General features: G+C 35.5%; 1 protein-coding gene across 1 annotated transcript in view; it reads right to left on the reverse strand.

The window, feature by feature from the left end:
- TMEFF2 (transmembrane protein with EGF like and two follistatin like domains 2) overlaps positions 1-25,114 on the reverse strand; it is a 227,358-nt gene that overhangs the window by 196,670 nt on the left and 5,574 nt on the right. Inside the window, exons 3-4 of the mRNA XM_073218407.1 lie at positions 20,248-20,377; positions 16,383-16,409 (exon numbers count right to left, since the gene is read on the reverse strand). Of these exons, the coding sequence (XP_073074508.1) occupies positions 16,383-16,409; positions 20,248-20,377 (157 nt within the window). The remainder of the gene's footprint in view (positions 1-16,382; positions 16,410-20,247; positions 20,378-25,114) is intronic.

Genomic DNA, 25,114 nt, shown 5'->3' on the forward strand with positions numbered 1-25,114 from the left:
TCCAAATGCAGGCACTGCACACTTTCAAATTCAAAGACTTAACAAATTTGTTACACATATTGTAAGCAATTAGTCAACTGGCTTGAGCTAGGATGATTTGAAAGTCAAACATTTGGACTGGTTTGGAGACAACTGTGTTTTCTTCTTTTAATGAAGAAAACACAGGCTTTGGAGCAAACCTTTCCCAACACTGTAAGTGGTGAATTGACTAGATCATGAGTTTGTTGTGGGTAGAGACTAGTCTTGCTCATCTTTTATTTTTTAATCTCTAGTTTCTTGCTTAGTGCCTGGCATTAATTGGGTGTTTGATAAAGTGTAGGAAATGAGCATTTCCTGTGTATACATTAAATGCTGGGGGAGAAAAAAAGTACACCCAGCATGATGGGATGCTTGTTTTCCACCATATTAGAGATTCTAAAATTACAGAAGTATTTTAAAGGGTGCTGACAACTCAGAGGACATAGCATCTTTGAAGAAAAAGGAGTGGGAGAGGATGCTTCAGGTCCTGATTCTTAAATGATTCTGGTGAAAGTTAGCCAATTGCGATCCTGGCACCTGTCAGACAACACCTGATGCCAATGTAGTAAGAAAGGAAAATGGCTCCAATATAACTTACTTAAGAGATATTTATGAGAAAAACAAGTTTAGGAGTGTAAGCACTATCCATTCAACCCTATGTACACTGCTGCTCACACCCATACCTGCCATGTTTATATTGACCTAATTATAAACTGTCTATTATCATGGAGGAAAATAATTTGGTAATAGACACCAGGAAGGCGATCATGTTTTAAAGCCATTACATTTAGTTATCTGAAATATTCAACCACAGCATGTTGATTCATTAACCAAAGCCACCTACATATTAACTGTAGTGGAGATTTACAACTTTAGCAAATTTTAACTTTTCAATGGGAGGAAATAACTTTTATTCCAATTCATAATCTTTACTGGCTTTAGAGTTGAAAGAGCTCCACCCTAACTATATAAACCTTCAAAAGTAACTTTTCTAAAACCCACAAAATAGGCATGGTATGAGCTCCCCCTACTGGTACAACACTATTCCCACTTCATGAATCTAGTAAGGGACCATATCTATGAGTGGTAGGGTAAAACAGATTAGCAATTTAGGGTTAAAGAGGAGGAAAAGCCAAACAAGTTTTAAAAAAACAAGTAACAGCCACTAACAAAACAAAACAGAAAAACAACTCTACTCCTTCTAAAATAATCTCTGAAAGAAATACACAAAAGATATGTTTACAAATATTTCACACCACCTTTAAGTGCCTGTCCAAGATTGGACAGGGACAGTGAATTGAAATGGCTGTCACTATCAGGATTCTCTGATGTTCTCATTTGCATTCAGACATATGAGCAAGCCGAGTTTAATCATTACTTATGTATCCTTCTGACAGCATATGTGGAATTTTCCCCTCTAACAGCACATGTGAAAGGCTACAGGCTTCAGAGACATACAGTAGAGTGGCACCATGGAGGCTGAACAGTGTACTTGAGGGCCCTGGGTTTTTGCATTCGAAAATGACTTCTCCTACATGCTGTGTGAACTAGGAGACTAAAGGTGGAAGCCATAAATTTTGCATTTCAAGCCACTCAAGTTAGTTTTCCTTCGAGAAGAAAATCCAATGTGAGAATTGTGGCAAATACAGGTAAAGTGCTACTGTAGGGACAGTCACACTGACAAAGCAGGAGAAATGCTACAAAGGTGTTGCTAGTGATAAGCTGTTACAGAAAAAATATAATGAAAGCAATGGAACTCCCACACTTTGAGTCAGCAGAAGGGAGTTGTTTCATGGTATTTGCTATATTTGTAAGGCTGCAATTTGATTATATCTGATTCTGTTATCACAATCTGTTACATATCCTACTTAGAATATAAATACATAAAGCCTTTTAAAGGCCAAATTATAAAGCTGCCTATTTTTATATTTTACCTTTTACTGCCATACCACTGGTGATGCTTCAGTGGTATGAATTAAAAATGGTAAATGGAAAACAAAAATAACAATATGTGCAGGTTTTACTGGTTGAAAATCCCAACAGTACATCAGTGTTTCCTCTTGAATTCTGATAAAATTGCCTCGATGAATATACAGTCTCAAAGCATGGGCTTTGGGTTTTTTAAATGATGCATTTTATGAAACATTTTCATGTCTTAACAGTAAACCAATACATTCATTCATGTTGAATGTGCATGCAAAATTTGAGGAGAGCAAAATGAGATGACAGGATTATCTTTTTTTCCTTCCCTTTCCCAAATCCCTGTTTACTTTGGCATAAAACATTTCATTCACACCGATGTCAAGACAGAAAAGAATGGGAAAGCAATTTGCATGAATGTGGGACACCAGGACATCTGTCACCTCACCATCTTTGTTGCCACCCCCCTGTTTGGATCAGGGTCATCTCTTCCTGTCCTACTGTTAACACTCCTTTTCCCGGGCTCTTGGCTACCTCTCTTATTTCATCTACAATTCATTCTCCACGGAAGAGCCAGAGTAAACATACAAATATCACTACTCACTGTCTAAGTCTTCCTGTGACACTATGAATAAAACCCAATTTCCTAACCACCACTTCCCCACTCGCCTCTTCTGCCCTTTTCCTATTCAGCCACTGTGCTCAAGCTACACTCAACCTTCTCTTTGTTTCTGAATTTTGCTAAGGTCTCCCTTAGAGCATTGGCATTTGCTTCTTTCCTTGCTCTGAATTCCCTGCCTCTGTATCTTGGCTCACTTTTCTTTCATAAAATTCAGGCATTCCGTGCAAATTTCACTCTGCTCACAAAACCCAGTCACTTTGTATTCATTACCCTGTTTTATTTTATTAAAAGAAATTATCAGTCTTGGAAATGCTCTTGTGTATTTATTTGTTTGATGTGTGTTTCTTCCCTTTAGACTTAAGCTCCATGTGAAGAGGGACTTCTTCTGTATCTCAAGCATCTCAAACATGACTGGCGCAAAGTATAGTAATATTATGTCACATTATCAATATCAAATGAGTAAATAGCGTAACATAAGAATAAGCACTACATTATCAAAAATACGAGTGGAATAAATTTTTGAATTAAAAAATAATGGTGTGTGGGGGGGTGCACATGCATGTACAGATCACCTCACATGTAGAAAATAGTATAGATGTTTCTCTTATTAATACAAAATTCCTATTTAACAATAATACCTTCCTCTTAATCAAATTAATAAGCATTCAATATAGTTTGATATGAAAGACTGTGATTTTCTAATTTGAATCCCTAACTTTAAAATATATGGCAGACTACACATGAAACTATGGAGAAACTGTGGGAAACTATAGAGATCTAGTGGCTTGGTTTTAAATCCTGGCTGTGTCACTAACCACATGGCTGTGGAGAAGTTACTTAATCTCTGTGTCTTTTCTTCACTGGAATATGGAGATGATACATCTGTCTTTCTTGAAGATTTATAGCAAGTATTTAATATATGGATATAAAATACCTGAAACATAGTAGGCATTCATTATAAGTGTCTTAAAAGACAGTATGATCTTTAAAATGTTACATTGGACTTAATACTTATTGGAGAACTATATTGAATATAAGTTGCATAACTTTAGTAATTTTATATATGTATATATATACATGTATAAAATATGTAAATGAGCAGTGATGTATCTTTATCAGAGTTGCCATAAAAGCAACATACTTAGAAGCAATACACTATCTGAAGCATTTTTCCATCAATTCCTTTTCATTCCCAGGAACCTCAGGGAGTAGTATGCTACTGTATTTTTTTCCTTTGCTTGGCCTTTTCCCAGAGGTACAAAAATTAGGAAGGAGTGCTTCCTCAGCATTATCAGTAAATACCATGTGCTAGAAATGTCAGAAATAGTACTTTTAATTCTCAGGTATGTAGAGCTGAAAAGCACTTAGAAAAAGTTAGAAAAATATTTCTGAATATAGAAAAAATTAAGTCATTGTTGAACCAAATACATTATAACAGTGAGTATAATAGAATTCTTTTCATAAATTTATTCAGCCAATCCTTTGGAGTTCAAAGTATGCACCATAGATTACTAATTCCTTTGATTTTTAATATCTTTGCTTAAGAAAAATGTTTCATGGTCAAGTGTTCTTGAAAAATACTCTTTAAACAAAATCAGCATCCTTCTTTACCAGAAGATTTCTCTTCCAGTAAGGGACTAATGTGACCAATCATCCCAGTGTTTGAAGGACTGAGGAGTTCCCTGGGATGCAGGAATTTTGTGCTGAAACTGGAAACCCTGGACAAACTAAAATTAATTGGTGACTCTTCAAAAGGGGTCAAAATGTGTGGCATCTCTCAATCTCACTTCACTGGATGGACACTCTCTGGTATAACAGCATCGTGAGGTGTTCAAGTTCCATTGGACACCTTTTCAAAAGTGCTGGGGTAGGGAGGGTTGTCAGATCTCCTACTCAGCAATCTGAAACACTGATTTCAACCTCTGTATTGGCTGCCAAGAAAGAAACCTATTTTTCCCTAATGAAATATCCTCTGCTATTAAATGTTATTTTAGATGGGTGAGAAAAATGGGTGCAGGGTAGAGTTAGGAAGAAAATCTATGTCTGGAACACATTTTTCTTAATTTTTTTTCTCAAAATGAATGTGTTGGGGGTATAGAAACAATTGAAGGGAGAAATGCATTCACTGGGTAAATATTGTATGTGTTAATACAAAAAGATATGCTAAGAGTTGGAACATATTAAAAAACAATACAGCTAACATAAAAAACCCTAAAGTCTCCATTCCAAAACTACTAGAACTGATATCAGAATACAGCAAAGATGCAGGATACAAAATTAACACACAGAAATCTGTGGCTTTCCTATACACTAACAATGAACCAATAGAAAGAGAAATCAGGAAAATAATTCCATTCACAATTGCATCAAAAAGAATAAAATACCTAGGAATAAACCTAACCAAAGAAGTGAAAGACCTATACCCTGAAAACTATAAGACACTCTTAAGAGAAATTAAAGAGGACACTAACAAATGGAAACTCATTCCATGCTCTTGGCTAGGAAGAATTAATATCGTCAAAATGGCCATCCTGCCCAAAACAATACACAGATTTGATGCAATCCCTATCAAATTACCAACAAAATTATTCAACAAACTGGAACAAATAGTTCAAAAATTTATATGGAACCACCAAAGACCCTGAATAGCCAAAGCAATCCTGAGAAGGAAGAAAAAAGTAGGGGAGATCTCACTCCCCAACTTCAAGCTCTACTACAAAGCCACAGTAATCAAGACAATTTGTTACTGGTGCAAGAACAGAGCCACAGACCAGTGGAACAGATTGGAGTCTCCAGACATTAACCCAAACATATATGGTCAATTAATATACGATAAAGGAGCCATGGAAATACGATGGGGAAATGAGAGTCTCTTCAACAGATGGTGCTGGCAAAACTGGACAACAACATGTAAGAGAATGAAACTGGATCACTGTCTAACCCCATACACAAAAGTAAATTCGAAATGGATCAAAGACCTGAATGTAAGTCATGAAACCATAAAACTCTTAGAAAAAACATAGGCAAAAATCTCTTAGACATAAACATGAGTGACCTCTTCTTGAACATATCTCCCCAGGCAAGGAAAAGAAAAGCAAAAATAAACAAGTGGGACTATATCAAGCTGAAAAGCTTCTATACAGCAAAGGACACCATCAATAGAACAAAAAGGCATCCTACAGTATGGGAGAATATATTCATAAATAACAGATCTGATAGAGGGTTGACATTCAAAATATATAAAGATCTCACACACCTCAATAAAAAAAGCAAATAATCCAATTAAAAAATGGGCAGAGAAGCTGAACAGACAGTTCTCCAAAGAAGAAATTCAGATGGCCACCAGACACATGAAAAGATGCTCCACATTGCTAGTTATCAGAGAAATGCAAATTAAAACCACAATGAGATATCACCTCACACCAGTAAGGATGGCTACTATCCAAAAGACAAACAACAACAAATGTTGGCAAGGTTGTGGAGAAAGCGGAACCCTCCCTCTTACACTGCTGGTGGGAATGTAAATTAGTTCAACCATTGTGGAAAGCAGTATGGAGGTTCCTCAAAATGCTCAAAATAGAAATACTATTTGACCCAGGAGTTCCACTCCTAGGAATTTACCCTAAGAATGCAGCAGCCTAGTTTGAAAAAGACAGATGCACCCCTATGTTTCTTGCAGCACTATTTACAATAGCCAAGAAATGGAAGCAACCTAAGTGTCCATCAGTAGATGAATGGATAAAGAAGATGTGGTACATATACACAATGGAATATTATTCAGCCATAAGAAGAAAACAAAGCCTACCATTTGCAACAACATGGATGGAGCTAGAGGGTATTATTCTCAGTGAAATAAGCCAAGCGGAGAAAGACAAATACCAAGTGATTTCACTTATATGTGGAGTATATGAACAAAGAAAAAAACTGAAGGAACAAAACAGCAGCAGAATCACAGAACCCAAGAATAAACCAACAGTTACCAAAGGGAAAGGGACTGGGGAGGATGGGTGGGAAGGGAGGGATAAGGGCAGGGAAGAAGAAAGGGGGTATTACGATTAGCATGTATAATGTTGGTGGGGGGAATGGGGAGGGCTCTACAACACAGAGAAGACAAGTAGTGATTCTACAGCATCTTACTATGCTGATAGACAGTGACTGTAATGGGATTTGTGGGGGGGACTTGGTGAAGGGGGAACCCTAGTAAACATAATGTTCTTCATGTAATTGTAGATTAATGACAACAGAATAAAAAAAACACAATACAGCTTACTCCAGGCTGCAGCTATTTAAAATTCCACACTTTTTGTTCCTTACTTGGACACTAAAAGTCTTTTTCTACAAAATGTTAAACATTACTGCTTTCTTCTTTCTTCTGGCATTTTGTATTGAAACCTTTTCTCTCTTACCAGATAGCTCTATCTTGCTTTTCCGAACTCTTTTTTATCCCCCACAAATATCTTCTTTTACATTTGAGCACCACATGTATGGGCACACACACATTTTGTATCTGAGCATTACCACAGTACTCTACCTTCATTTATGGAGGATATTAATGGGATAGAAGAGCATGGAGATGGGGGTAACAGCTATGACTCAAGAGTTGGTGGGAGAAACAGAATCACTCTGAAGATTTCTCATGGAATGGTGTCTCTTACAGCATTTCCAATGCCTACTGTAGGAAAGTTGAGGGCCATAGTTAGTGATTATTGGGAAGGTAAAGACGGATACCTCCATGTCCACACATGTATCAACTAATTGCTATTAAAAGAGTTAGCATCATTGTTCTGCCAGTTCATGCATCCATCTATTAATTTAACCAATATTTATCAAGCACTTATCACCAATATCAGGCGCAGTTTTACAAAATTCTGTCGATTACATCTTTACTTTCAGCCTGCTGACGTGCTCTAACACCCTTGCTCTAGAATCTCCATGGCAGCACATGAAGGCTTCCTTTTCCTCCTCCCTATATTGTTGCATATTTTAAAACTTAGAAGCTGAAGCTCAGAGTTCTACTCTCTTATTTAATAAAATTAAGAAACTTTATAGATGTAAGGAACTACTATCCAGTGGTTTATTTTGTAAGTAATATTCTTTGATGTTAAAGTACATTTTATGTGGGGTAATCACTGCAATTCCTTGAAAGTTCAGAAAAGACAGACTTTTCTTTTCACTGGTTCAATGTCAAATTAAATGGAAGCATCAAATGGATTTCCAAATGATTCTATTCTCTGGCCAAAGTCATTCGGTATTTTAATAAGTAATTTGGATGTGGAATAAAGTATTCACATAGGGTAAAATTACCTCAATTACCTGCAAACTAACTAACTAGAATCCTAAAATAACTTCTTTTTTATTCTCTGCACACCACTGTTAGGAGGATAAGGTAAATCACAAGTGAACAAGTTGATATCCTACTTATCAGATCATGCACTTTAAAAATAAAGGCAAAGCCTTTTGGGTTAAGACTGTAGTCTATTTTTGCAAGGCTCCTTTTGGGTTCCCTGGATTTTCTTTAGGTCCTGGATATATAAGGGAATGCTTATTTTTGAAGCTGGTTTAGGTCACTGAATATCATCTTCTTGCCTTACTCTTGCTGGATGGATCATGCTCTGACTTTTTACTTGTTGTTTTTCAGTCCTCTTCTATGAAATTAAAGTAATTCTACAGTTATGTTAGTACATGAAAGCCTTCATATTCAAATTTTATTTTAGAATTTCAAATATTTTAAGCTGTAGTTTGCAAATGTGAATGGGAACATTTCAGAACTTAAGAACATCTGTTTTTGTTGTTGCTCCAAGTGTTAGAGCTTTAGTTCAGCTAAGCAAATATGTAATGAGACCCTACTAAGCTCCAGGCCTTGTGCTCAGCATATCAGAGTGTCAGTAGAAATGAACTCCAGACACATGTACAAACAGATTATTCAATGAATCAGATTGGCATTACAAAGGAGAATTGATGAGAGATATTTAGTCAATCGGGATTGAAGGAAGTCCTCCTGTAGAATATGACCCCTTATTTATTCTTGGGAAGTGAATAATATTTAGGCAAAAACATGGTAAAGATTTCAGGAAAAGGGAAGAGCATTAGCAAAGCAGAGAGGCACAAATCAATTGGTGGTGTATCCTAGTGAACTACTCCCAGTGAGAAGGTATAACTGGAGCGTCGAGTCTGAGGTGTAGAAGATTAATGATAGGATGGAGAGGCGGGTACTGGGCCAGTTCTGTAGGTAAACTTTGTACCTCCTATTGGAAGACTGACTTTTATTCTAAGGATGATGGACAGTCATTGCTGGGTTGTAAACAGGAGAATGATATGCTCAGATAAGCATTTTATATAAATCATTCTGACTGTGCAAGCAAGACAACTTCAGGATGATAACATGGGAAGCAAGGAGGCTTGTTAGGAGGCTTTCTTTCAATGTTATAGACAAGAGATGACTAGGGACTGAAAGACGGGATTGGTGGAGCATCTGGAGATATAGATTTGAGCAGTATTCACAATAGGAAATCCACAGAGTGTGCAAATACATAGGATTGGACGTGCTTAATAACTCTGCCACATTCTATTTCACAGCAGAGCTCAGCATGAGGGAGCTCACTCTTTGTAAAAGGCAAAAGGGAGCTTCCTGAATCAATGCCTAAATGTGGTTGGGCAGCATGGACTTCAAAAGCATAAGAGCATGAGCTTCCAGAACATAACCATTTAATATCATCCCACTATTTAAGATTCAGTATAATAACTCTACTACTAATTCTCTTTTTTCTCTAAACTGCCAGCTGTGTTTCGCTTTAATTATATTTAAAAATAACACCTACTTTCAAAGATAACCACATTCAAGCTGCTATTATGGTTGTCTTTTGGGTAACTGAATAAAATCCTCTACATTGTAAATTCTCCAGCCCTTAAGAATTAGACCTCAAACTACATCACAAAGCTCTAGGGGTTCAGGAAAAAATGACACTCCATAGCTCAACATGTCTTTTCACCAAGTTTCCACCACTACCACTTAAATCAATGTGTCAGAAATTCTACTTGTCAAAGGTCACGGTTTGCTGTTAATGCTACAGTCTCTGGAGAGGGTGGGTAGTGTGTCTGGAATGCCTCTCACCCTAATTCAATGCTGACAAGATCACGCAGAATTTCTCAATTTAGCAAGGAACACATATGTGCAGAGTACATCAGTTTTGTGGAAAAGCCATCATGCAAATGGGTCCCCTCTTTAACTGATTCCACAGTAATGATCTTTCTGTCTGTGGCCTTCACCAGAAGAAGGTAATAACAAAACTGCCACCTCGTTAGCCAAACGATAGGGTTAAGGAGTAAGAAGAGCAACTGGAAAATGAGAGAAAATGGTTAAGCTTTTTAGATTAATCTTCTAAAGATTAGGTTTATAAAAAAATTTTAAATTAGGAACGGATCCATTTAAATGATCCATCTGCTGAACAGGTTCTTGGAAGCATCAGTCCAACCTTATTTAAGATCCAGTTATTTTATTCTTCTCAGAGATCAGCAAGGAACACAAAATTAAAGAATTTTCAGAACCAGTTTACTAACTGACAGGCACTGGAATAATTCTTTCGGTTTGACTCATTTGAGCCAGGATGTTAACATTATTTAAACACATTGTTTTCTATTTATTCCTGGATTTTTTTAAATCCCAAAGCTATAACAAGTGTGTAATTTACCAGAGAAAATGAAATTGCTCTTTGTAAAGTACACACAGAAAATCATATGCTACAATATGTATTATACATTTAGTACAGTAAACAAAAGGCTATATTTTCAAAACCAAATTTGAAGCAATGTCAGTGTAATTTGGTATGCACTGCAGCATGCAAAGATTCCTATGTATTGGTAACAAGTGAGATTTTCTGCTTGCTTAAAAATATCAAAACAGGAGGATGTTTTAAATAAAAACCCCAAAACAAAAATACCTTAAGAGGAAAAAAAATGGATTCAACTACAGCAAAACCTAGGCTATCCATCCAGTAAAGAACCGTAGAGAATGTCCCTCAGAAGGGTAGCAGAACGGGGTTCTAAGATAATACTCTAGTGAATATACCACCAACTTCTGAAAATCATCCATAACCAGACAAAAGAAATTTTACCTTTGGTTTTCCTCACTTCTTGCCTTGCTTCAATGTAGTTGTTCTCAGCACAGATCTTGTAAAGTCATCAGTCAGATCACAATATTCTCCTCTGCAGACCCCTGATGGCTCCCAGCTCATTCACAGGAAGCCCAACGCCCCCAGCAGTCTGCAGGATCAGCCTCACCTCCCTTCCTCATCTCCAATAACCTCTCACTCACTTTAATCCAACTAACACCCTCGACTTTCTCGGAACCCCAGCTACGCACCTTTTTCAGAGCTCAATGATCTGCACGACTTGCTCCTTCACATCCTCCTTATCTTTGTCCAGGTCGTTCTGATTAGCCCAAACTATTTAGCAACACCCCCTCACCTTGCCTTATTCCATGTGTTTCCTCCTACATAACAGTATTACTACCTGACAATCTATATTTTTCCTTGTTTGTTTGTTTACTGTTTGGGTCTCCTCACAAGACAGAAGCTCTGCAAGTGCAAGGATTTTATCTGTTTCATTCCTTGTTTTGCATTTTATAGACTGTAGACGATGCCACAGGCAATATCTACATTTTACCCTTCTCAGCTGCTAGGAGCATCGTACACAGGCAGCTCACGGCTAATCCCTCTGCAGTTCTAGTCTGCAGGGGAAGAGAGCTACATGGCCCAAGGTAACACTCCCTTTTTGGGATCACCCACATCAATGGAAATCAATGGTGGGATGTGAAAGCCAGCCCCGTCATCCTGATTCTGCACAATGAATAGGGGCCTTCCCATCTGGAGAACTCTTTATGAGCCTTGCTGTGGCTTTTTTTTAACTACACCAGTTCAACTTCTCCCTCTGCTGACTTCTACTTCCCTTCCACAGAAGCTAATACTGAAGGAAATACTCAGTAAACACAGAATACTCAAATGTCAGCCTCAGAGTCTATTTCTTGGGAAACCCTGCCAGGATCACAGAGGAGGACATTAAACCCTGAGAATTTAAGTAACCTGTCTGATCATATTGCTGGTAAGTGGTGCAGCCAGGATCAAACACACAGATTCTAGTTCCTGAGTCTGTGTTTTTAACCACTATGCCCTGCTGCAACATGCAACCATACATTTTTCCCCCAAAGAACTAAAATATATTAACTGCCTTACAGTGAGTATTTATAAAATACAAGGAATGGGTTTAGGGATGGGGGATGAAGGGGAAAATTAGTAGAAGAGAATAGACGGCAGTGACCATGTACCATGAACTGGGGGTATGATTTACTTACATAACAGACAGTAACAAACCCATAGGGTTTTGAGCACTGTGTTGAATAGAATCGATGATTTTAGAGATACATTTACAGTGGGAAGGGGATAAGGAGATGGCATAATGAAATTCCATATGATTGTTGATAGGTTTATGATTTACATAAGGCACAGAATATGGGGTCTGGTATAGTTATTACAAAGAACTACTACAGGACGGTAATCTTGTAGACTACAGTTTCCTTCCTTCTTGAAGCTCAAGGCCCGGCTTAGTTACAATAGGCACTGTTCGGATTGTGAGTAAGATGCTCATCGTTGATGATCATCATCCACACATCCAAAGACTGTTGCTGTGAATAAATAAAATGTTACACTAGTGCTTTTTATAAACTATAGTGTGTTTTACAAATAATTATATGTCAGTATAGGCATCCTTATAGATAAATCTAATCATGTTCTGACATCAATCTTCCCATCTTTTAAAAAAAATCTTTCTAAAAAGCTCAAATCTGCTTACAAAAATGTTGCAATGCTTAGAGCCCTGATGAAAATTCTTCCTTGTAAGTGTGCTGGGTCCTCATATTGTGACTCCCTCTCATTTGGCTTTTCCTGGAAGCAATATGCCTACAATTGTAGTTTTAAGAATAATTATTTACTGTTTTGAAATTTTTAACATGAGAAATTTCATCATTTCTTATCTATCTTGAATAACTGCAGTTACTCTAAAATCAACATTGATTTCAATTCCCTTCAAGGTGTAGTATTAGCTGCTTCCTCTAAATGCTGAAAACTATGATTAGAGTTCTTATTATCTCAGCATCAGTACTTTAAACCATGGAATTAAAAATCATTAATGAAAAGATTCAAATTCCTAATTAAACTCTTCACAGAAATTGTATTGTTAGAGTAAATGGGAATATAGAGCAAAAGTAATATAAATTATTTTAATTTCACTTTTAACTTTCTGAAGTTCAAAGTTCTTTGCATTACTGATAAAATAAATGACTCTCCAAGGAAATCAAGTAAAATCAAATGGGTGTCCTTTAAGCCAATTAAAAATCTAGAATGCATTTTTTTCTGATTCATAATCCAAAGCAATTTCTATCACACTGCACACAATGATTACATGTACTTTCTGAGACATGGTTTTTAAAAACCCATATGATGATTCAGACAAAAGTTTGTAGCATCCATTCCACACTCCCAAGCAATCTCTAGAAATTCAGACAAATGTTACTGGAAGAAAAAAAGTTATTGTCACTTTTAAGATGGCAGTCATGTGTGGAAACAATGTACAGCAATGTGATAACAGAGATTCCTTTCTTCTCCCTTTTCATTTTCCATCATTTTTACTTTGCTTTCCTCATTCAGTTTGCTTTTTGTATTTTTCCATTTTCATTATCAATTACATGTTCCTCATTCATTCCACCACTATTTCATTACTCCCTTGCAATATTGTTTTCTTTGAGGTAAGAGAAAGCAAAATGGATTCCAGCCTATGAAAAGCTGAGATTGAGATTTCGATTGCCTTTCATACAGCTGTAAACCCATCTCCAGGCAGAACAGCAGCTCTTAGGTGCTGGACAGCAAAAAGTGAGGACAGTTTCAGCTTCCCGCCCATATAAATTGCCCTGGAAGAACCTCAGACTTGCATACATGGTAGAATTTCTTTACTGAATAAGTATTTCAGCTGAAGCGGCTTACATCTGATGTCTGTCAGACTCTGGCTGTAATCTGAACCCAGTGGAGAAAATGAGTGGTGAGGCACAATGTGCTTGCCAGAACTTGACCGTGACAGTAAGGTGAGAAAGGTACAAAGCCAAGTCAGGAAAGGGAATGTGTTCAGCAACATGGAAGAAAAAAATTACTTAGCCTTACATAAGAATATTTTATGGAATGAATATTCAGTTCCTTGTTATTTACGGTATATTTAACACTTTATTTCTGCAGGGGATTATTTTTCTTTTGATAATTAGAATCATAATTTTCCCATGTGTGCTGAGAACAGAATTTACATGCAGTCTCCTTCAGTGTAAAAAACTGTGTCCTATTCATTGTTACAGCTGCAGAAACCTTGCCATGGCACCCAGGTTATACTAGGCTGTTCAGTTCAATCAAATTCCTGAATATCAACTCCACATTAGAAACATAAGGGTTCTTTTTAAATGATTTTTTAAGTTCTCAAACTTCTTACAATACAGTTTCCCAATTTTCAGCAATTCACATAATTAGAAATAGAAGCCTAGGGTCTGCATTTGTTCCAATGTAAACAATTCTTATTCTATGCAAAATGTATGTAAATGTGTTAATTATGGATATCTGAGTAATATTTTCACAAAATAGGACAGAATTGCACAAAACAATTTTGAGTACTAGTAAAAACATAACTAGTTTTATACACCAAAGTTACTATAATGGCAATTACCTGGATAACTAAAAATCAAGCTTTCTTTGTACAAATAATGGATATAAATTTGATTTGTTGCTCTGTATTATCTGACATTAACCTATTAGGGAATCCTCTTAAAACGATACAGTTATCTAAGTTGAATACAGGCCCAGTGCTTCATTTTACCTCATGAAATTAAAATAAACCCTTTTTTTTAAAAACATCATTTTATCTATGATGGACATCTAAGAGGCATTTTATTTCTACAGATACTATCATACAACTTCCCTTAAGATATTATTAAAACTGTGGATTTTTCCAGACCTACAGCAGGATAATATATTTACAATTATTTTAATAGTTAAAATATAGTTTCCACATTCAAAAAAATTAATTTTGTTTAAGAAATCCATCAAAAATATAATCAGCCAGAAAATATTTTTAAAGAGAATAATGGAAAATATTCATAGCTTTGTCTTTATAATATGACTGAAAGATTTTGAGAGAAAAGCAGGGGTTAATAATTATCCTTTAACCACCCACGTACCCCTGGATTTTAAGAGGAGTCTCCTTTAATACTTTTTTCTTACTGCGCTATTTGTTGCTTCCGGAAATTTGTGGGTGGATAAGATGTTATTATCCCTCCCACACACACCCGTTTTCTTATTTACAACATTAAATTTCCATATATATAAGTACTTGAAATACCAATCTTTTCCTTTCAACCGCTTTCTGAGATTCTTTGGAATTTGGTCCATACATTACCTGCCTATTAAATACATACAGAGTTTATCCTGAAATTTTTTTCAACTGTGATTCTATCCAAAAAAGTTATTTGATGTAGAGGCCTTTCCAACGAACATTTGTTTGAAAACAGAATTCCATAAACAGCAGATCTTATGTTCTGATTATATTAATGAGTTTTCTTAAACACTAAAATAAGAGGATACAATAATTGAGATGGGAAAACACAACCTTAAAGATTTGTATATGGTATTTGTTTCTTATTACTCTACAAATTATCTTTATGAATGAACACACACTTGCAGACCATGTTGGACACAAAGTAAACAGGTTTTACCTAAACAAAGTTAGCCTTTGGAATAGTTAGCATAGATTTTATAAAGGAATATATAAAAGGAATATATAAAAGGAATATAAACACAAGATCTTCTTGTGTTTATCTTTTATAAAATTCTTCATTTAAATACTAAAATATATTTGGAACCATACATTTAATCATGTTTTACAACTTAAGCAAGGCCTTGAGGTCTGTGTTTTTATTCATCCAACATAAGCAAGGCCTATGCTTTTATTCATTCTTTTTTTATTATTCTTGTTGAAATTATACCTAGGATTTTTTTTTTCTTCTTGTTTTATATAAAGGTGGAATTTTGTTTGGATTTCATTTGAAAAAGCATTTGGGGAAATTTACAATGAAGGTTCAATCTATAAATAAAATCTTATTTGGCAGTCAGTACATCAGATCAAAATTTTATAGTGTCTGCCTTTCTCTTATATACTTTTTCTTAAACACACAATAAAATAGTGAAAACATCTTACTTTATGAAAAATAAATATAGATTAATTTAATCAGAGACAGAGGAATTATTTTATTTTCATTGGCTTAAATTTTATTTTTTCTTTTACTTTTCTTTTATGAACTAAAGCTCCTTTACTTTCAAATTATTAATTTCATAACTTAGACCTTGTTTATATGTTATGTACATGTTAATAATACCTGATATTTGAGAGCAATATTATATATTTTAAAAACTTAATATTTAAACAATTTTCTTCTGAGTTCTTCTTTTCCTGCCAATTATGCAAGGAAGCTTCTGTTAGGAAGTTTTGACATGCTTTTCTAGCTGAAAGGTAATACTCACAAACAAATAAATGAATAAGGAAGATAAGTATGATTCACAAAATATATCAAATAATTTGTATGGTATATATATTTGCTTAATTAGGAAAATGATTTTGTTTCCTTCCCTAACATGTATAATGTAAATTTGTCTCAGATATCTGTAATGGTAAATACATGAGTAAATATCCATATATTATATCCACATGTAAGTCATGAAATATATAAAAAGGCAACTCCTACCTCCATCTCCAGATCCTGATCCTGCATCTGGGGGGAGAAAAGAAATACTTTGTTTTTGCTGAAAAACATATTCAAAAAATATTTTTGACTTTTTTAGTTCATGTTTACTTTCTTAACTAAGACAGTAATGTAATTGAGAAAATTACTAATATTTAGTATGAAAATGTATATTCACATCAATTTGATGTCTATACTATAACATTAAAAAGTCTCTATGATTTTTATTCTTAAAATCTATGAGAAACGTGTTAATCTAGCTTTGGAATAATTCCTAAACTTGATTATATAAAATCTCTCATATTTTTATTTAAGTAAGGATGAATTTGGTGCCGTTAACAGCAACAAAAACTGAAAATGAGATGCCTGTAACAATCAGTGACATTTAGAAATTAAACAGTCTAAAATGTGTGGAAAACAAACTCATAATTAAGGTTTAAATTCTTGTAAATCACATACGCACAAAGAGAAAAACAGTTTTAAAATGAGTATCTTTTTATATAATTGTTAATATGTTTTCCAAACACCACAATTGTAGATGAGTCTATCTGCCACCGAAAACATCCTTTGTTCCGGAAATAAGTAGAAAAGTGAGATTAACGTTTGCCTTTGTGCTTAAAATTGGATATACCCTAGGTGATGCTGGCTGAACAATCTCCCTTTTGCATTTCTCGTTCTTCATTTCTTCTCTCCTCCTCCCTCCTATATAATTACAACTGGTTGAAGTTGACTATTTCTGAGAACTTAGTTCCCAGAAACACCAAGTTTTCTAGTTGGAATCAAGACCATTGAGTTGCCATAAGTTTCCAACTGTTCAATGTAGACATTATGTTCCTTCTGCCTTCCTACTTCTACTAAATACATTTGGTTATATATTTTTAATGTTAATACTGGGAAATAAGACTCATACTGGTATTCTCTGTCTGATATGCTCTCATCTCACACTGAAATTTCAGCCAGGTTTAGGAACTATATTAAATGCCACTTCTATGGATTTGTGTTTGGTGTTTTAGTCTAATTAAAATAAAACATTTCTTCTATTTGTCTGCCTCCATGACACTTGATTGAGAGGCACCACATGTATGAAAATCCACAGGATGCTGATACATATGAAGTGTGGATGTCTTCCCACTAGTCCTCCATTATCATGTTAGGCATTAACACTGCCACGAAGAAGCAGTTGTTTAAAGGAGCAGGGATCAGCGGTATGATGGAGACTCACATTAACTAAATTGCTTGTATTTCACATGTGTGTTTCTAAAAATACAAGGGAATATGGTCCTTAAAAAATTTTTGTTTTGACCCAAATTAAGTAGCATGGGAAGAAAGGAAGAATCGATTGAAAAAAATAATCACTTAAGTCCACGGCATCATTATAACATAGTGATTGGAAGCTTTAATGGTTTCTTTACTATAAATGAGTCATCTTGGCAAACCAGATATAAGCAGCCTAGTAAGCTTTATAAGCGAAACAGAAAAACTTAAGAAAAGAGATTATGCTATTGGGCCTGAATATGGGCTCCTAGTCAATGCATTTCTTGTTAAATTGATAGTTAGGCTATTGAGCAGATGGCCCAATAGGAAACCATTTTCTGGACAAAAAAAAATTGTTCAGTTCAGCGAAATATATTAAATATAAAGTTATATCTTCTTCTGCCTTTTATTCCTGGAGATCACATCTTGTTACCTCCACTCAATGTTAAATACCATTTTTAAAAAATGGGAAATTTATGAAGAAAAGAATGAGAATATCTTTTAGATCAAAAGTTAGAACTTCAATTTATTTACAGTCAGACCTAGTTAATCAAAATCATTTGGGTCCCTCCATCATTATTTAGCCCAAAAACCTTTTAGATTCACAAGTCAATGGAAGATGCATTCAGCAAGACAAGCTTACTAATTAAATTCTGCAGAAATCTAAGTGTGTAAATAAGCTAGGTATAACTTACTCAATTGTGATTAAATTTACTTGGCAAAGTATTTATTTTCATAGTATAACGAATACATTAGGGACTAGAATGGAAAGATTTAAATGAATCAGGAGACCGTTGATTGCATGTACTTATAAGACTTTGGAGTCTGGCAAGTAAGAGAGATTATGCTACCAAAAGTTGTTCGCCACAATCATAACTTCAGGGCTGTTTAGTACTATTATTGCTGGCCCATTCTCATTTGGCTATTGTCAGAGACAGATATGTACCCTACGTGATCTCAAGTGAATTCTTTCCTCAGTACTATCTGGCATTTGCCAGTATCATTCCTGGCTTCTGGGAGTCAAAGATTCCGTTTTTTTCCCATTCCATTTGTCTTATAGTATCACTTTTAATTTTGTTCCTTAGGTATGGCAGAGTGATTTTTCATAATTAATTGCTCCTTGTCTTTCTTTATGTTTCCCACATCTTTACTATAAGGGTAGCATGCTAATCCTCCTTCTTCCTTACTGCGGACACAAGTCCAATGACTCTCATGTGTAACTGTCTTTTTCATTCATTATGTCTCACTCGCAGTTGGAGCAGCAATGATCTGCTTGGCAAATCAGAAGCAAGTAGGGCAGCAGTCCAGCTTGCCTCCTGATCACCCTTCCATGTGAAGGACATTCACATTGTGAGGCAAACACCATGTAGGAGGAAAGACTACTTAAAAGCCAAAACCAAAATAAAAAAGCCCATATCATTGTCTATGAGAAATAATACCCATCTGATGCTCATTCTTAGACACCTCAGTAGTCACTGGTATAACTTGGAACATTATAAATGACTAAACATCAATAGGCTTAAGATAATCTTTTGTATGAGATGTTCTCCTTGCTCATCTACAGTCCTGCCCCAACCATCAGACGCACGACTTTTAACATAGTTCCCTAGAATGTAAACATGTTATCTAGGGGGGACTTTTCAATATAATAGACTTTTCCTAGCACTATTGTGCATTGCCATTTTTGAAGGAAGTTCATATTTTATATCACTATTATTTTTTCCTACATATGCTTATATTACCAAATTCCTCAGAGTGATGACTTTCCAGAAAGATACTTATTTGCCATGATGGAAAACTATAATGAGACACTAAAGTTTCTTTACTGTATGTATAGTTTTCATGTCTCAACCTAACCTGAAAATACAGCTCCATTTTAAAGCATTGCTCTATCGAGTTCAGCTTTGTTTGCTTCCCTTTTTTTTTTCCTTTTTCTGCCTGTAATGTTGGTTAGCCTTAATAGCCACTGTACATAAAAGGAAAACCTAAAATGCTAAAGAGCAAATGAAGTCACTCTTCTTCCTCACTTTCTTCAGAGAATTCTTGGTACAATAGGACTAAAAAGTTTTGCAGAATCCCAAACTGACTGTGTCAGAATGTACAGAAGTCACTAAAAGTAATGTCTATCCCAATAACTTTTTCAATATAATCTGCAAAATGGTAAAAAGAACATTTTGTAGCACTAAGGTTAGCCACTTAATAACTCTCAAATCCAAATCTTCAAAGCTGCCCTCCAGCAGATTATGCAATTGTTCAAAACAAACAAATAAGTAAACAAACAAACTTTATCCATGCATGGGTAGGTTTCTACATGCTTGGCACATGGATGGTTAATCTAGATTTCTAATTATATTATTCAACTGTCTGCACTTCATTAAATAACATACGTATTAAAGTCTGCTGGCATTATTATGGCAGAGTTTCTCTTTCTTCCAAAAGTGATTTGAAATGTTAAAAGACATAGAATAAGAATAATGCATGCTTTGTACAAAAGAGTAAGAGGCTTCTCTAGCTAATACACAATCTGAATTACTAATTTGGAGATTACATAACAGGAAAAACAAGACATGGTTTTGGAACGTTTTGGGGAGTCTTCATGAGCATACATACATACCCGTGGCACACGATCCTTCAGACATCACAAGTATCTCACTCTGCTGTTTGCATGCAGCCTGCCGCAGGTAACACTCATTCTGGTAGCTCTCCCCGTTGGAGCCACACACAGGCACATAGTCATTGTTGCACTGGGGAATACACAGATGTAAGCCTACAGTTAGTGTTGGAGTCTGCATGCCTCTGACATCTTGAACAGAAATAATCACTTACAAAAGAAAGCACTTGTCTTCCTTTTCAGTGATCCCCATTGTATCCATTAGATCTTTGACCTTGAAAGGGCATCATTCAGAGATAAACAAAAGCAATGTCAAGTCAGCCAGCCAGTCATCTGATTCAGTTAGAAAAAAGAAAAGGCTTCTAAACTGATCAGGCAATTCCAACAAATTGATTGGACAAGCAATATTAAAAAGATACAGCACCAAATGTATCGATATTATTTAATACTGTTTTTCTGATATGGCCTATGGTGGAAAAATTAAAACATGCTACAATATTAAGCTATCCAACAATAAGTAATGTCTATTGTGTTTAGAGCAGCAGTATACAGCTGAAGTGCCAAATAATTCAGTTACTCCTTAGCACGTTTTTTCTCTGTGGAATTTTAATCTTAACAAATGTCTAAATATTTGGGTAAGACATTTGGGTTACTAATTATTTTCCATATCACTTTAGATTATTGGATATTGATGTAGATAACAGTGTGGAGAGAATCAACAGGCAATGGAATACAGGAAAAAATAACTACTGAACCATAGTAAACTTTATTGACTCTTCAAAAGTACAACTATTAATACAAGTCTCATAAAGAGAAAAATTCATTTTGAAAACAAGCTTTCACAAAAATGTACAGATTTTACAATGGAAATTAGGCAATCTACAGGGTATACTCATCATAATATAATCACACTCTAAGGCATTACAGACACTTGGCTGTGTCCTATACCTGCTAATTACACAAGAGATGTAATTATCTCATGATTACTACTACTGATGCCACTTCATTGTTTAATTATAACAAGTGTAATGATCAAGATGATTATTTATAAATACTCATCTATGCCAGACAGTAAGTAAAGCAAATCAAATCATACATACACATGCATGTGAATATACTTTGTTTTCTACTTCTTAGTAAAGTATTTGGATTTTTGATGTTCTGTAAATTAATAACACATACAAAATAAACAAATGACCTAGTGAGATGGCTAGGAAAGTTTTAATATGTATGATAATAAATCTGAAATTCCACCATAAGTTAAATTCAACTCAAGGATTTGTACAAAAAAGGAGCAACTTTTCAGTAAGGCTATAAAAACCTGAGATTTATTTATTTTTTCTCTCCTTACAATAGCTACACTTCTCCTTCCCAATCAACTATTTAACTTGGGCTTTACATAATAATGGCTTAATCATCTTAATTTATTAATGGTAAAAGCTCAATGTTCTCTGAAATGAATATCTTAGTTTACGAGTTTTACTTTGTATCTATTATTGAAAAACTTGAATATAATTTTTTGCTAATAGTTATATACTTTTCTCCCAATAGTAAATTCAAATTGTATGGTACTCATATTATGATCACCATTATTACTAACATGGTAATTCATATGTTAAACCATATCTATTCAAAAGGTATTTAAATATGATTAAATGTTATAAATATTTTAAATGACATATTTTAAGATCCTTATTTCTACAATTTCTAATCTAGACATTTTAGAAGCACTCTATACAATAATTCCTTTCTATAGTTACACTATTGGCTCCCAGACTCAGACTATCTATGTGATTATATTTTACAAATTATTCTGATTGGAACTTTTCACTAATGAGGATCTTTAACTCAACAGACAATTCACTTTTGATCAGGTTATACTAAGGGCTGCCTTGTACAAGCTTTCTAAACACACATGTATTTTTTAACTTAACATTTGAATACTGACCTACAATGAGACTGAAAATCTTCCTCACTACTGAAGAAGAAAGGCAATAGCGAAACGTCAGTGAAGGGTTGAATTTTCCTGTGAGAAATACTGAAGAGACACCAAATAAATGGGTCTCAAGTTCATGGCAGAATCATGGCCAGGGAGGTGGGTGGATGCACAGGTGCCTGATAAATGTGCAGTGCTCAGGATGAGAGATGGGAAAATGTAAAGAGGATTTATGAGGATCCACTAACACTACAATGATACATGAACAATGGAGGAGAGACCAGAAAGAAGTGAATAGCTGTAACTATTATGGTCAACAGACTTGTTGACCCTCTCAGTAGGCAGAGAGAATTACCACCAGTGTGGACAGATGGACAAGTTAGCTTCTCATGCTCAGGTTCTAGTGTTCTTGTCCTTGGTTATCTTTTAATTTCCACCTCCAACCCTGGTTACCATACTCTGAGGGTAGGTTATTGAGTCCACATTTTCTTCTCCCCACTCCTTGGAATTTCTCTATTTATCCTCCTATCTACTTCTGCAGATTACTCACATACAGTCAGTGGACAGGGAGTGAAAGGTGGGAAGTATTTATTATCTCTGTCAAGTGCTAGTACACAACGCTGATATGCATCTTAAAATGCCGAATAAACTGATAAAGTTCTCATATGCCACTTCTGAGGGATGCAGTAAGCCAAATGTGAACACTGCTAAAAACAGAGCTGCCAAGTTCCAAGCACAAGCCAAAAGGGAGATTTGTATAGAGCTGAAAAGAGCTTAACTGTAGATTATCAGCATGATGCTGTTTGGCCGTTAGTACTGTACCGTGACTTGTGCTCATTAATATGAATAGTACAAAGAAGAAGCATACTCTAAACCATTAAGGCTCAGGAGTGGAAGTCTGGTCCCAGGTTCTCCCATTTCTCTTACTGCCTTGCTGTAGGATCTTGTGTATATCACTCATCAATTAAACATTTAACAAGTTTATAGCTCAGTTTCCCCATTTGAAATAGTTAACTGAGGCATTTAGGAGTAAAAGAGTAAGGTTTTTAAAACTCTTAGGAATATTCATTTATAAAAAGAAATGTCTAAAATTAGAAAAATAAAGAAAACAGGATAATCCTAAGCATAAAAATAGGCTAACTACTACATTAAAATATGTCAAACTATTGGAAATAATTTTTAATGGTGATCATGATGACATTGCCGAGTTTCAGATGAAGGGACAGATTCAGTTGTTAAGTGACTTGCTAAAGGTCACATATTTGGCTGGTAAGAGAAAGAACAAGATTCAGACCCAGATGGTCAGACCCGTAAATGCACGTGTTGTACAAACTTCCTCTCAGGGGAAAAGCGATTCTGTTTTTCTTAAGATGTTTTAGAAATTTTAAGTTTATTTTCCAAATATGTGTTTTTTGGTAGGTTGATTTTGCTTCAAAAAGTCCAATTGCTGAAGAAAGCAGCTACATACCACACTAATGAATTCAATGACTTAACACTCTACAATATATGGAATTAATTTTCTACAAATGAACAAAAAGTTTATGTGAAAAGTTTTTTATATGATTTATTGCTTGTTTGGTTAATAAGTGTTTCTTTTAGCTAAGATTTCAGCATCTAGAAGCTATGTCTAACCTATATTTTATATACTGCCAGCACCTTCCATAAAGTCTGGCATGTAGAAGGTGCTCCACAGATGTTAGGTGAATTCTGTTACATTCCCAGTTGTCAAAAGCTTAAGAATAATGTCTTAGGATATGGTATATTTCTTTTCCAAAAAAAAAAAAGATAAAAACCTGCATATGTCCCAATCCCTTGATCATTCTATAAGTAACTTTCACTTCACTTTAATTGAAACTTTTTAATGATTCTAAGTGTTAACAGGCCTGTGACTATGGTGAATGTTACTCAGTGTGACTTCCAAGGCTAGGTCATTAAAGGGTACAGCTTCTACCTGGCTCTTTCCCTCTGGATGCTTGCGCCTGAAACCAGCCACTGTAGGAGGAAGCGGAAACCAGCCCATACAGAGATCTAAATGGAGAAGGACCAAGGCCCCCAGCTGACAGTCACACATATGCCCGAGAGCCCTGAGAGCAGTAAGAACACCCTGAGTTCCCTCCCCACCTCAGCTAATGTAAGAGGGAGCAGAGAGCTATTCCCATTAAGCCCTGGCAAACTGCAGATTGGTGAGAAAAAGAAATGTTCATTGTCTTGGGCCACCAAGTTCTGGGCAATTGTTACGAGGTCTTAGGAAATAGAACAGTTGAGTATCTAAAGCCTAGCTTATTAAGGGAAAAGATTTAATATTTGAATTAAGTAATATCTAAAAACCAGCATAATTTTAAATTATAAAGTGATAACTGGTCAATGTATGACCAGTGCTATCTGTGCATAACTGCATATGTGTCTGCTTCCTTCCCCTGTCCTTTCCTCCCTCCGTCCCTTCCTCCCTCCCTCCCTCCCTCCCTCCCTCTCTCTCTCCCTTCCTCCCTCCCTCCCTCCCTCCCTCCCTCCCTCTCTCTCTCCCTTCCTTCCTTCCTTCCTTCCTTCCTTCCTTCCTTCCTTCCTTCCTTCCTTCCTTCCTTCCTTCCTTCCTTCCTTCCTTCCTTCCTTCCTTCCTTCCTTCCTTCCTTCCTTCCTCTATCAATCCATTTACTGCCTATAAATTTTCATCTCCACAGATGACTTAAAGATGGATCAATATGCCATTTGGTATACTGATAGAAGGGTAGAATGCATGAGGTTGCAGGCCATTTCTGGAACTCAAATCACCTGAGTATTAGTTGTACTACTTTCAACATTAAGAGTTGTCTAATAAATTGGTACTTTTGCTGTTGTTACTGATATGTTCATTTGCATGTACAATGTCCTAGAAAAAAAAATAGGCTCATTGTCAAAGACCTAGGTTCTTACTTTAGGACCACCACTTAATATAAC

Source organism: Manis javanica, chromosome 12, assembly GCF_040802235.1.
Source record: "Manis javanica isolate MJ-LG chromosome 12, MJ_LKY, whole genome shotgun sequence".
Lineage (NCBI taxonomy): Eukaryota > Metazoa > Chordata > Mammalia > Pholidota > Manidae > Manis > Manis javanica.